This window comes from Lytechinus pictus, chromosome 8 (genome assembly GCF_037042905.1).
Source record: "Lytechinus pictus isolate F3 Inbred chromosome 8, Lp3.0, whole genome shotgun sequence".
Classification (NCBI taxonomy): domain Eukaryota; kingdom Metazoa; phylum Echinodermata; class Echinoidea; order Temnopleuroida; family Toxopneustidae; genus Lytechinus; species Lytechinus pictus.
The window spans coordinates 9,924,460-9,936,986 of record NC_087252.1 but is presented as its reverse complement, the minus strand read 5'-3'; the positions used below and the strand labels follow the sequence as shown (position 1 = coordinate 9,936,986).

Below are 12,527 nucleotides of genomic sequence, written 5' to 3'. Positions count from 1 at the left end.
ATTCCGAAGTAATGTGCCTAATTGATAGACTTCTAATATATACATTAAAATATGCATGTATATTACAATAAATGAAAGTAAATATAATCGAGTAAATGAGTAATGATGTTGTTAATAAGAATCAACTAATTTTGTATGTTTATTATTGCAGATATCAACGATTGTGCACCTGACAGTTGTATAAATGGAGGAACGTGTATAGATGGAATGAACTCTTACACCTGCGATTGTGTCACTGGCTTCACGGGTGCACTTTGCTCAACAAGTAAACGATACTTTATTTGTTTCCTTTATTTCGACTTTTTCAAAAGTAGTTTTGATCGGAATAAATAAAGATTGCTTCCCTAAGAGCTACGATATAACATTTAAATGCACTTTTAAAACACGTGTTACAAGGATTAAAATACAGGACATGAAGACAAACATTAGGTTACTAAGTCTGTCTTTACTACATACATCAACGATTGTGTTCCTGACAGTTATGGTGCATCCTGTAGAAATGGTATAAAGTCTTTCACCTGCGATTGTGTTATTGGCTTTATTGGAAGTATTTGTTCAATAGGTTGCTAAATTGTCAGTTCTATATTATACATTTTAATAATTATTCAAGCGGCAAAGATTCAATTTGTTACTTTTGTTATATCCTCTTTCATCAGGTTGTTCATCTTGTGCTATTTGACTTGCAAATACACGAATGAATCATAGCTATAAAGTATTTTTAAAACATTGTCTCTCACCGCTAGACGGGCTGCTTTTAACCCTTGATTTAAATATGCATTTGAATGAGTGCAATGAAATATATGTTTGCCAGCAAGTTTTGTTTATACTCATTTGTATCCTTTTCATCCCAGATATTAACGATTGTGGTCCTGACAGTTGTATGAATGGCGGAACCTGTAGAGATGGAATAAACTCTTACACCTGCGATTGTGTTCTTGGCTTTACTGGGAGTATTTGTTCGATAGGTATTTCTAAACTAATATCAGTTCCATATTATAGAAGATTCAGTTTAAAAAATACTTTTTGTGATATCCTGTTTCATAGGCTTGTTTACCTTGAGTTGTTTGTCATAAATACACGAATGGATTATACTAATATAATGTTTTCAATACAATTTGCCCCATCGCTAGACCGGCTGCATTTAACTCTTGCTTTTAGTACTTAAGTGCAATGAAAGTTTGGTTTGCTAACAAGTATTTCTTAGTAATTTTGTATTTTATTCATCGCAGATATCAACAATTGTGGTCCTGACAGTTGTCTGAATGGTGGAACCTGTAGAGATGGGATAAACTCTTACACCTGCGATTGTGTTCTTGGCTTTACTGGGAGTATTTGTTCGATAGGTATTTGTCAAATACATTATCAGATTCCAAATTCTAAGATCTACATATTATATAAGGAAAGAAGATTCGACTTTATAATTATTGTGATGTACTGTCGCGTTAGGTTTTGTTAATGCTGTTGCTTTAGTTCTCATTTTTTTAGCATGAGACATTAATCAATCGATTCATCACTATCATTATAATTACCATTATTGTCATCACCATCATCAATTAATTGATTATATAACGAAAACAATTCCGAAGTAATGTGCCTAATTGATAGACTTCTAATATATACATTAAAATATGCATGTATATTACAATAAATGAAAGTAAATATAATCGAGTAAATGAGTAATGATGTTGTTAATAAGAATCAACTAATTTTGTATGTTTATTATTGCAGATATCAACGATTGTGCACCTGACAGTTGTATAAATGGAGGAACGTGTATAGATGGAATAAACTCTTACACCTGCGATTGTGTCACTGGCTTCACGGGTGCACTTTGCTCAACAAGTAAACGATACTTTATTTGTTTCCTTTATTTCGACTTTTTCAAAAGTAGTTTTGATCGGAATAAATAAAGATTGCTTCCCTAAGAGCTACGATATAACATTTAAATGCACTTTTAAAACACGTGTTACAAGGATTAAAATACAGCACATGAAGACAAACATTAGGTTACTAAGTCTGTCTTTACTACATACATCAACGATTGTGTTCCTGACAGTTATGGTGCATCCTGTAGAAATGGTATAAAGTCTTTCACCTGCGATTGTGTTATTGGCTTTATTGGAAGTATTTGTTCAATAGGTTGCTAAATTGTCAGTTCCATATTATACATTTTAATAATTATTCAAGCGGCGAAGATTCAATTTGTTACTTTTGTTATATCCTCTTTCATCAGGTTGTTCATCTTGTGCTATTTGACTTGCAAATACACGAATGAATCATAGCTATAAAGTATTTTTAAAACATTGTCTCTCACCGCTAGACGGGCTGCTTTTAACCCTTGATTTAAATATGCATTTGAATGAGTGCAATGAAATATATGTTTGCCAGCAAGTTTTGTTTATACTCATTTGTATTTTTTTCATCCCAGATATTAACGATTGTGGTCCTGACAGTTGTATGAATGGCGGAACCTGTAGAGATGGAATAAACGCTTACACCTGCGATTGTGTTCTTGGCTTTACTGGGAGTATTTGTTCGATAGGTATTTCTAAACTAATATCAGTTTCATATTATAGAAGATTCAGTTTAAAAAATACTTTTTGTGATATCCTGTTTCATCAGCTTGTTTACCTTGAGTTGTTTGTCATAAATACACGAATGGATTATACTAATATAATGTTTTCAATACAATTTGCCCCATCGCTAGACCGGCTGCATTTAACTCTTGCTTTAAGTACTTAAGTGCAATGAAAGTTTGGTTTGCTAACAAGTATTTCTTAGTAATTTTGTATTTTATTCATCGCAGATATCAACAATTGTGGTCCTGACAGTTGTCTGAATGGTGGAACCTGTAGAGATGGGATAAACTCTTACACCTGCGATTGTGTTCTTGGCTTTACTGGGAGTATTTGTTCGATAGGTATTTGTCAAATACATTATCAGATTCCAAATTCTAAGATCTACATATTATATAAGGAAAGAAGATTCGACTTTATAATTATTGTGATGTACTGTCGCGTTAGGTTTTGTTAATGCTGTTGCTTTAGTTCTCATTTTTTAAGCATGAGACATTAATCAATCGATTCATCACTATCATTATAATTACCATTATTGTCATCACCATCATCAATTAATTGATTATATAACGAAAACAATTCCGAAGTAATGTGCCTAATTGATAGACTTCTAATATATACATTAAAATATGCATGTATATTACAATAAATGAAAGTAAATATAATCGAGTAAATGAGTAATGATGTTGTTAATAAGAATCAACTAATTTTGTATGTTTATTATTGCAGATATCAACGATTGTGCACCTGACAGTTGTATAAATGGAGGAACGTGTATAGATGGAATAAACTCTTACACCTGCGATTGTGTCACTGGCTTCACGGGTGCACTTTGCTCAACAAGTAAACGATACTTTATTTGTTTCCTTTATTTCGACTTTTTCAAAAGTAGTTTTGATCGGAATAAATAAAGATTGCTTCCCTAAGAGCTACGATATAACATTTAAATGCACTTTTAAAACACGTGTTACAAGGATTAAAATACAGGACATGAAGACAAACATTAGGTTACTAAGTCTGTCTTTACTACATACATCAACGATTGTGTTCCTGACAGTTATGGTGCATCCTGTAGAAATGGTATAAAGTCTTTCACCTGCGATTGTGTTATTGGCTTTATTGGAAGTATTTGTTCAATAGGTTGCTAAATTGTCAGTTCCATATTATACATTTTAATAATTATTCAAGCGGCAAAGATTCAATTTGTTACTTTTGTTATATCCTCTTTCATCAGGTTGTTCATCTTGTGCTATTTGACTTGCAAATACACGAATGAATCATAGCTATAAAGTATTTTTAAAACATTGTCTCTCACCGCTAGACGGGCTGCTTTTAACCCTTGATTTAAATATGCATTTGAATGAGTGCAATGAAATATATGTTTGCCAGCAAGTTTTGTTTATACTCATTTGTATCCTTTTCATCCCAGATATTAACGATTGTGGTCCTGACAGTTGTATGAATGGCGGAACCTGTAGAGATGGAATAAACTCTTACACCTGCGATTGTGTTCTTGGCTTTACTGGGAGTATTTGTTCGATAGGTATTTCTAAACTAATATCAGTTCCATATTATAGAAGATTCAGTTTAAAAAATACTTTTTGTGATATCCTGTTTCATAGGCTTGTTTACCTTGAGTTGTTTGTCATAAATACACGAATGGATTATACTAATATAATGTTTTCAATACAATTTGCCCCATCGCTAGACCGGCTGCATTTAACTCTTGCTTTAAGTACTTAAGTGCAATGAAAGTTTGGTTTGCTAACAAGTATTTCTTAGTAATTTTGTATTTTATTCATCGCAGATATCAACAATTGTGGTCCTGACAGTTGTCTGAATGGTGGAACCTGTAGAGATGGGATAAACTCTTACACCTGCGATTGTGTTCTTGGCTTTACTGGGAGTATTTGTTCGATAGGTATTTGTCAAATACATTATCAGATTCCAAATTCTAAGATCTACATATTATATAAGGAAAGAAGATTCGACTTTATAATTATTGTGATGTACTGTCGCGTTAGGTTTTGTTAATGCTGTTGCTTTAGTTCTCATTTTTTTAGCATGAGACATTAATCAATCGATTCATCACTATCATTATAATTACCATTATTGTCATCACCATCATCAATTAATTGATTATATAACGAAAACAATTCCGAAGTAATGTGCCTAATTGATAGACTTCTAATATATACATTAAAATATGCATGTATATTACAATAAATGAAAGTAAATATAATCGAGTAAATGAGTAATGATGTTGTTAATAAGAATCAACTAATTTTGTATGTTTATTATTGCAGATATCAACGATTGTGCACCTGACAGTTGTATAAATGGAGGAACGTGTATAGATGGAATAAACTCTTACACCTGCGATTGTGTCACTGGCTTCACGGGTGCACTTTGCTCAACAAGTAAACGATACTTTATTTGTTTCCTTTATTTCGACTTTTTCAAAAGTAGTTTTGATCGGAATAAATAAAGATTGCTTCCCTAAGAGCTACGATATAACATTTAAATGCACTTTTAAAACACGTGTTACAAGGATTAAAATACAGGACATGAAGACAAACATTAGGTTACTAAGTCTGTCTTTACTACATACATCAACGATTGTGTTCCTGACAGTTATGGTGCATCCTGTAGAAATGGTATAAAGTCTTTCACCTGCGATTGTGTTATTGGCTTTATTGGAAGTATTTGTTCAATAGGTTGCTAAATTGTCAGTTCCATATTATACATTTTAATAATTATTCAAGCGGCGAAGATTCAATTTGTTACTTTTGTTATATCCTCTTTCATCAGGTTGTTCATCTTGTGCTATTTGACTTGCAAATACACGAATGAATCATAGCTATAAAGTATTTTTAAAACATTGTCTCTCACCGCTAGACGGGCTGCTTTTAACCCTTGATTTAAATATGCATTTGAATGAGTGCAATGAAATATATGTTTGCCAGCAAGTTTTGTTTATACTCATTTGTATTTTTTTCATCCCAGATATTAACGATTGTGGTCCTGACAGTTGTATGAATGGCGGAACCTGTAGAGATGGAATAAACGCTTACACCTGCGATTGTGTTCTTGGCTTTACTGGGAGTATTTGTTCGATAGGTATTTCTAAACTAATATCAGTTTCATATTATAGAAGATTCAGTTTAAAAAATACTTTTTGTGATATCCTGTTTCATCAGCTTGTTTACCTTGAGTTGTTTGTCATAAATACACGAATGGATTATACTAATATAATGTTTTCAATACAATTTGCCCCATCGCTAGACCGGCTGCATTTAACTCTTGCTTTAAGTACTTAAGTGCAATGAAAGTTTGGTTTGCTAACAAGTATTTCTTAGTAATTTTGTATTTTATTCATCGCAGATATCAACAATTGTGGTCCTGACAGTTGTCTGAATGGTGGAACCTGTAGAGATGGGATAAACTCTTACACCTGCGATTGTGTTCTTGGCTTTACTGGGAGTATTTGTTCGATAGGTATTTGTCAAATACATTATCAGATTCCAAATTCTAAGATCTACATATTATATAAGGAAAGAAGATTCGACTTTATAATTATTGTGATGTACTGTCGCGTTAGGGTTTTGTTAATGCTGTTGCTTTAGTTCTCATTTTTTAAGCATGAGACATTAATCAATCGATTCATCACTATCATTATAATTACCATTATTGTCATCACCATCATCAATTAATTGATTATATAACGAAAACAATTCCGAAGTAATGTGCCTAATTGATAGACTTCTAATATATACATTAAAATATGCATGTATATTACAATAAATGAAAGTAAATATAATCGAGTAAATGAGTAATGATGTTGTTAATAAGAATCAACTAATTTTGTATGTTTATTATTGCAGATATCAACGATTGTGCACCTGACAGTTGTATAAATGGAGGAACGTGTATAGATGGAATAAACTCTTACACCTGCGATTGTGTCACTGGCTTCACGGGTGCACTTTGCTCAACAAGTAAACGATACTTTATTTGTTTCCTTTATTTCGACTTTTTCAAAAGTAGTTTTGATCGGAATAAATAAAGATTGCTTCCCTAAGAGCTACGATATAACATTTAAATGCACTTTTAAAACACGTGTTACAAGGATTAAAATACAGGACATGAAGACAAACATTAGGTTACTAAGTCTGTCTTTACTACATACATCAACGATTGTGTTCCTGACAGTTATGGTGCATCCTGTAGAAATGGTATAAAGTCTTTCACCTGCGATTGTGTTATTGGCTTTATTGGAAGTATTTGTTCAATAGGTTGCTAAATTGTCAGTTCCATATTATACATTTTAATAATTATTCAAGCGGCAAAGATTCAATTTGTTACTTTTGTTATATCCTCTTTCATCAGGTTGTTCATCTTGTGCTATTTGACTTGCAAATACACGAATGAATCATAGCTATAAAGTATTTTTAAAACATTGTCTCTCACCGCTAGACGGGCTGCTTTTAACCCTTGATTTAAATATGCATTTGAATGAGTGCAATGAAATATATGTTTGCCAGCAAGTTTTGTTTATACTCATTTGTATCCTTTTCATCCCAGATATTAACGATTGTGGTCCTGACAGTTGTATGAATGGCGGAACCTGTAGAGATGGAATAAACTCTTACACCTGCGATTGTGTTCTTGGCTTTACTGGGAGTATTTGTTCGATAGGTATTTCTAAACTAATATCAGTTCCATATTATAGAAGATTCAGTTTAAAAAATACTTTTTGTGATATCCTGTTTCATAGGCTTGTTTACCTTGAGTTGTTTGTCATAAATACACGAATGGATTATACTAATATAATGTTTTCAATACAATTTGCCCCATCGCTAGACCGGCTGCATTTAACTCTTGCTTTAAGTACTTAAGTGCAATGAAAGTTTGGTTTGCTAACAAGTATTTCTTAGTAATTTTGTATTTTATTCATCGCAGATATCAACAATTGTGGTCCTGACAGTTGTCTGAATGGTGGAACCTGTAGAGATGGGATAAACTCTTACACCTGCGATTGTGTTCTTGGCTTTACTGGGAGTATTTGTTCGATAGGTATTTGTCAAATACATTATCAGATTCCAAATTCTAAGATCTACATATTATATAAGGAAAGAAGATTCGACTTTATAATTATTGTGATGTACTGTCGCGTTAGGTTTTGTTAATGCTGTTGCTTTAGTTCTCATTTTTTAAGCATGAGACATTAATCAATCGATTCATCACTATCATTATAATTACCATTATTGTCATCACCATCATCAATTAATTGATTATATAACGAAAACAATTCCGAAGTAATGTGCCTAATTGATAGACTTCTAATATATACATTAAAATATGCATGTATATTACAATAAATGAAAGTAAATATAATCGAGTAAATGAGTAATGATGTTGTTAATAAGAATCAACTAATTTTGTATGTTTATTATTGCAGATATCAACGATTGTGCACCTGACAGTTGTATAAATGGAGGAACGTGTATAGATGGAATAAACTCTTACACCTGCGATTGTGTCACTGGCTTCACGGGTGCACTTTGCTCAACAAGTAAACGATACTTTATTTGTTTCCTTTATTTCGACTTTTTCAAAAGTAGTTTTGATCGGAATAAATAAAGATTGCTTCCCTAAGAGCTACGATATAACATTTAAATGCACTTTTAAAACACGTGTTACAAGGATTAAAATACAGGACATGAAGACAAACATTAGGTTACTAAGTCTGTCTTTACTACATACATCAACGATTGTGTTCCTGACAGTTATGGTGCATCCTGTAGAAATGGTATAAAGTCTTTCACCTGCGATTGTGTTATTGGCTTTATTGGAAGTATTTGTTCAATAGGTTGCTAAATTGTCAGTTCCATATTATACATTTTAATAATTATTCAAGCGGCGAAGATTCAATTTGTTACTTTTGTTATATCCTCTTTCATCAGGTTGTTCATCTTGTGCTATTTGACTTGCAAATACACGAATGAATCATAGCTATAAAGTATTTTTAAAACATTGTCTCTCACCGCTAGACGGGCTGCTTTTAACCCTTGATTTAAATATGCATTTGAATGAGTGCAATGAAATATATGTTTGCCAGCAAGTTTTGTTTATACTCATTTGTATTTTTTTCATCCCAGATATTAACGATTGTGGTCCTGACAGTTGTATGAATGGCGGAACCTGTAGAGATGGAATAAACGCTTACACCTGCGATTGTGTTCTTGGCTTTACTGGGAGTATTTGTTCGATAGGTATTTCTAAACTAATATCAGTTTCATATTATAGAAGATTCAGTTTAAAAAATACTTTTTGTGATATCCTGTTTCATCAGCTTGTTTACCTTGAGTTGTTTGTCATAAATACACGAATGGATTATACTAATATAATGTTTTCAATACAATTTGCCCCATCGCTAGACCGGCTGCATTTAACTCTTGCTTTAAGTACTTAAGTGCAATGAAAGTTTGGTTTGCTAACAAGTATTTCTTAGTAATTTTGTATTTTATTCATCGCAGATATCAACAATTGTGGTCCTGACAGTTGTCTGAATGGTGGAACCTGTAGAGATGGGATAAACTCTTACACCTGCGATTGTGTTCTTGGCTTTACTGGGAGTATTTGTTCGATAGGTATTTGTCAAATACATTATCAGATTCCAAATTCTAAAATCTACATATTATATAAGGAAAGAAGATTCGACTTTATAATTATTGTGATGTACTGTCGCGTTAGGGTTTTGTTAATGCTGTTGCTTTAGTTCTCATTTTTTAAGCATGAGACATTAATCAATCGATTCATCACTATCATTATAATTACCATTATTGTCATCACCATCATCAATTAATTGATTATATAACGAAAACAATTCCGAAGTAATGTGCCTAATTGATAGACTTCTAATATATACATTAAAATATGCATGTATATTACAATAAATGAAAGTAAATATAATCGAGTAAATGAGTAATGATGTTGTTAATAAGAATCAACTAATTTTGTATGTTTATTATTGCAGATATCAACGATTGTGCACCTGACAGTTGTATAAATGGAGGAACGTGTATAGATGGAATAAACTCTTACACCTGCGATTGTGTCACTGGCTTCACGGGTGCACTTTGCTCAACAAGTAAACGATACTTTATTTGTTTCCTTTATTTCGACTTTTTCAAAAGTAGTTTTGATCGGAATAAATAAAGATTGCTTCCCTAAGAGCTACGATATAACATTTAAATGCACTTTTAAAACACGTGTTACAAGGATTAAAATACAGGACATGAAGACAAACATTAGGTTACTAAGTCTGTCTTTACTACATACATCAACGATTGTGTTCCTGACAGTTATGGTGCATCCTGTAGAAATGGTATAAAGTCTTTCACCTGCGATTGTGTTATTGGCTTTATTGGAAGTATTTGTTCAATAGGTTGCTAAATTGTCAGTTCCATATTATACATTTTAATAATTATTCAAGCGGCGAAGATTCAATTTGTTACTTTTGTTATATCCTCTTTCATCAGGTTGTTCATCTTGTGCTATTTGACTTGCAAATACACGAATGAATCATAGCTATAAAGTATTTTTAAAACATTGTCTCTCACCGCTAGACGGGCTGCTTTTAACCCTTGATTTAAATATGCATTTGAATGAGTGCAATGAAATATATGTTTGCCAGCAAGTTTTGTTTATACTCATTTGTATTTTTTTCATCCCAGATATTAACGATTGTGGTCCTGACAGTTGTATGAATGGCGGAACCTGTAGAGATGGAATAAACGCTTACACCTGCGATTGTGTTCTTGGCTTTACTGGGAGTATTTGTTCGATAGGTATTTCTAAACTAATATCAGTTTCATATTATAGAAGATTCAGTTTAAAAAATACTTTTTGTGATATCCTGTTTCATCAGCTTGTTTACCTTGAGTTGTTTGTCATAAATACACGAATGGATTATACTAATATAATGTTTTCAATACAATTTGCCCCATCGCTAGACCGGCTGCATTTAACTCTTGCTTTAAGTACTTAAGTGCAATGAAAGTTTGGTTTGCTAACAAGTATTTCTTAGTAATTTTGTATTTTATTCATCGCAGATATCAACAATTGTGGTCCTGACAGTTGTCTGAATGGTGGAACCTGTAGAGATGGGATAAACTCTTACACCTGCGATTGTGTTCTTGGCTTTACTGGGAGTATTTGTTCGATAGGTATTTGTCAAATACATTATCAGATTCCAAATTCTAAGATCTACATATTATATAAGGAAAGAAGATTCGACTTTATAATTATTGTGATGTACTGTCGCGTTAGGGTTTTGTTAATGCTGTTGCTTTAGTTCTCATTTTTTAAGCATGAGACATTAATCAATCGATTCATCACTATCATTATAATTACCATTATTGTCATCACCATCATCAATTAATTGATTAAATAACGAAAACAATTCCGAAGTAATGTGCCTAATTGATAGACTTCTAATATATACATTAAAATATGCATGTATATTACACTAAATGAAAGTAAATATAATCGAGTAAATGAGTAATGATGTTGTTAATAAGAATCAACTAATTTTGTATGTTTATTATTGCAGATATCAACGATTGTGCACCTGACAGTTGTATAAATGGAGGAACGTGTATAGATGGAATAAACTCTTACACCTGCGATTGTGTCACTGGCTTCACGGGTGCACTTTGCTCAACAAGTAAACGATACTTTATTTGTTTCCTTTATTTCGACTTTTTCAAAAGTAGTTTTGATCGGAATAAATAAAGATTGCTTCCCTAAGAGCTACGATATAACATTTAAATGCACTTTTAAAACACGTGTTACAAGGATTAAAATACAGGACATGAAGACAAACATTAGGTTACTAAGTCTGTCTTTACTACATACATCAACGATTGTGTTCCTGACAGTTATGGTGCATCCTGTAGAAATGGTATAAAGTCTTTCACCTGCGATTGTGTTATTGGCTTTATTGGAAGTATTTGTTCAATAGGTTGCTAAATTGTCAGTTCCATATTATACATTTTAATAATTATTCAAGCGGTGAAGATTCAATTTGTTACTTTTGTTATATCCTCTTTCATCAGGTTGTTCATCGTGTGCTATTTGACTTGCAAATACACGAATGAATCATAGCTATAAAGTATTTTTAAAACATTGTCTCTCACCGCTAGACGGGCTGCTTTTAACCCTTGATTTAAATATGCATTTGAATGAGTGCAATGAAATATATGTTTGCCAGCAAGTGTTGTTTATACTCATTTGTATTTTTTTCATCCCAGATATTAACGATTGTGGTCCTGACAGTTGTATGAATGGCGGAACCTGTAGAGATGGAATAAACGCTTACACCTGCGATTGTGTTCTTGGCTTTACTGGGAGTATTTGTTCGATAGGTATTTGTCAAATACATTATCAGATTCCAAATTCTAAGATCTACATATTATATAAGGAAAGAAGATTCGACTTTATAATTATTGTGATGTACTGTCGCGTTAGGGTTTTGTTAATGCTGTTGCTTTAGTTCTCATTTTTTAAGCATGAGACATTAATCAATCGATTCATCACTATCATTATAATTACCATTATTGTCATCACCATCATCAATTAATTGATTATATAACGAAAACAATTCCGAAGTAATGTGCCTAATTGATAGACTTCTAATATATACATTAAAATATGCATGTATATTACAATAAATGAAAGTAAATATAATCGAGTAAATGAGTAATGATGTTGTTAATAAGAATCAACTAATTTTGTATGTTTATTATTGCAGATATCAACGATTGTGCACCTGACAGTTGTATAAATGGAGGAACGTGTATAGATGGAATAAACTCTTACACCTGCGATTGTGTCACTGGCTTCACGGGTGCACTTTGCTCAACAAGTAAACGATACTTTATTTGT

At 32.3% G+C, this 12,527-nt stretch overlaps 1 protein-coding gene across 1 annotated transcript in view; it reads left to right on the top strand.

Moving 5' to 3' along the window:
* The window catches only part of LOC129267249 (fibrillin-2-like), an 85,783-nt gene that overhangs the window by 28,111 nt on the left and 45,145 nt on the right, over nucleotides 1-12,527 (top strand). Inside the window, exons 56-80 of the mRNA XM_064103263.1 lie at nucleotides 152-265; nucleotides 852-965; nucleotides 1,230-1,343; nucleotides 1,729-1,842; nucleotides 2,429-2,542; nucleotides 2,807-2,920; nucleotides 3,306-3,419; nucleotides 4,006-4,119; nucleotides 4,384-4,497; nucleotides 4,883-4,996; nucleotides 5,186-5,293; nucleotides 5,583-5,696; nucleotides 5,961-6,074; nucleotides 6,461-6,574; nucleotides 7,161-7,274; nucleotides 7,539-7,652; nucleotides 8,038-8,151; nucleotides 8,738-8,851; nucleotides 9,116-9,229; nucleotides 9,616-9,729; nucleotides 10,316-10,429; nucleotides 10,694-10,807; nucleotides 11,194-11,307; nucleotides 11,894-12,007; nucleotides 12,394-12,507. Of these exons, the coding sequence (XP_063959333.1) occupies nucleotides 152-265; nucleotides 852-965; nucleotides 1,230-1,343; nucleotides 1,729-1,842; nucleotides 2,429-2,542; nucleotides 2,807-2,920; nucleotides 3,306-3,419; nucleotides 4,006-4,119; nucleotides 4,384-4,497; nucleotides 4,883-4,996; nucleotides 5,186-5,293; nucleotides 5,583-5,696; nucleotides 5,961-6,074; nucleotides 6,461-6,574; nucleotides 7,161-7,274; nucleotides 7,539-7,652; nucleotides 8,038-8,151; nucleotides 8,738-8,851; nucleotides 9,116-9,229; nucleotides 9,616-9,729; nucleotides 10,316-10,429; nucleotides 10,694-10,807; nucleotides 11,194-11,307; nucleotides 11,894-12,007; nucleotides 12,394-12,507 (2,844 nt within the window). The remainder of the gene's footprint in view (nucleotides 1-151; nucleotides 266-851; nucleotides 966-1,229; nucleotides 1,344-1,728; nucleotides 1,843-2,428; nucleotides 2,543-2,806; nucleotides 2,921-3,305; nucleotides 3,420-4,005; nucleotides 4,120-4,383; nucleotides 4,498-4,882; nucleotides 4,997-5,185; nucleotides 5,294-5,582; nucleotides 5,697-5,960; nucleotides 6,075-6,460; nucleotides 6,575-7,160; nucleotides 7,275-7,538; nucleotides 7,653-8,037; nucleotides 8,152-8,737; nucleotides 8,852-9,115; nucleotides 9,230-9,615; nucleotides 9,730-10,315; nucleotides 10,430-10,693; nucleotides 10,808-11,193; nucleotides 11,308-11,893; nucleotides 12,008-12,393; nucleotides 12,508-12,527) is intronic.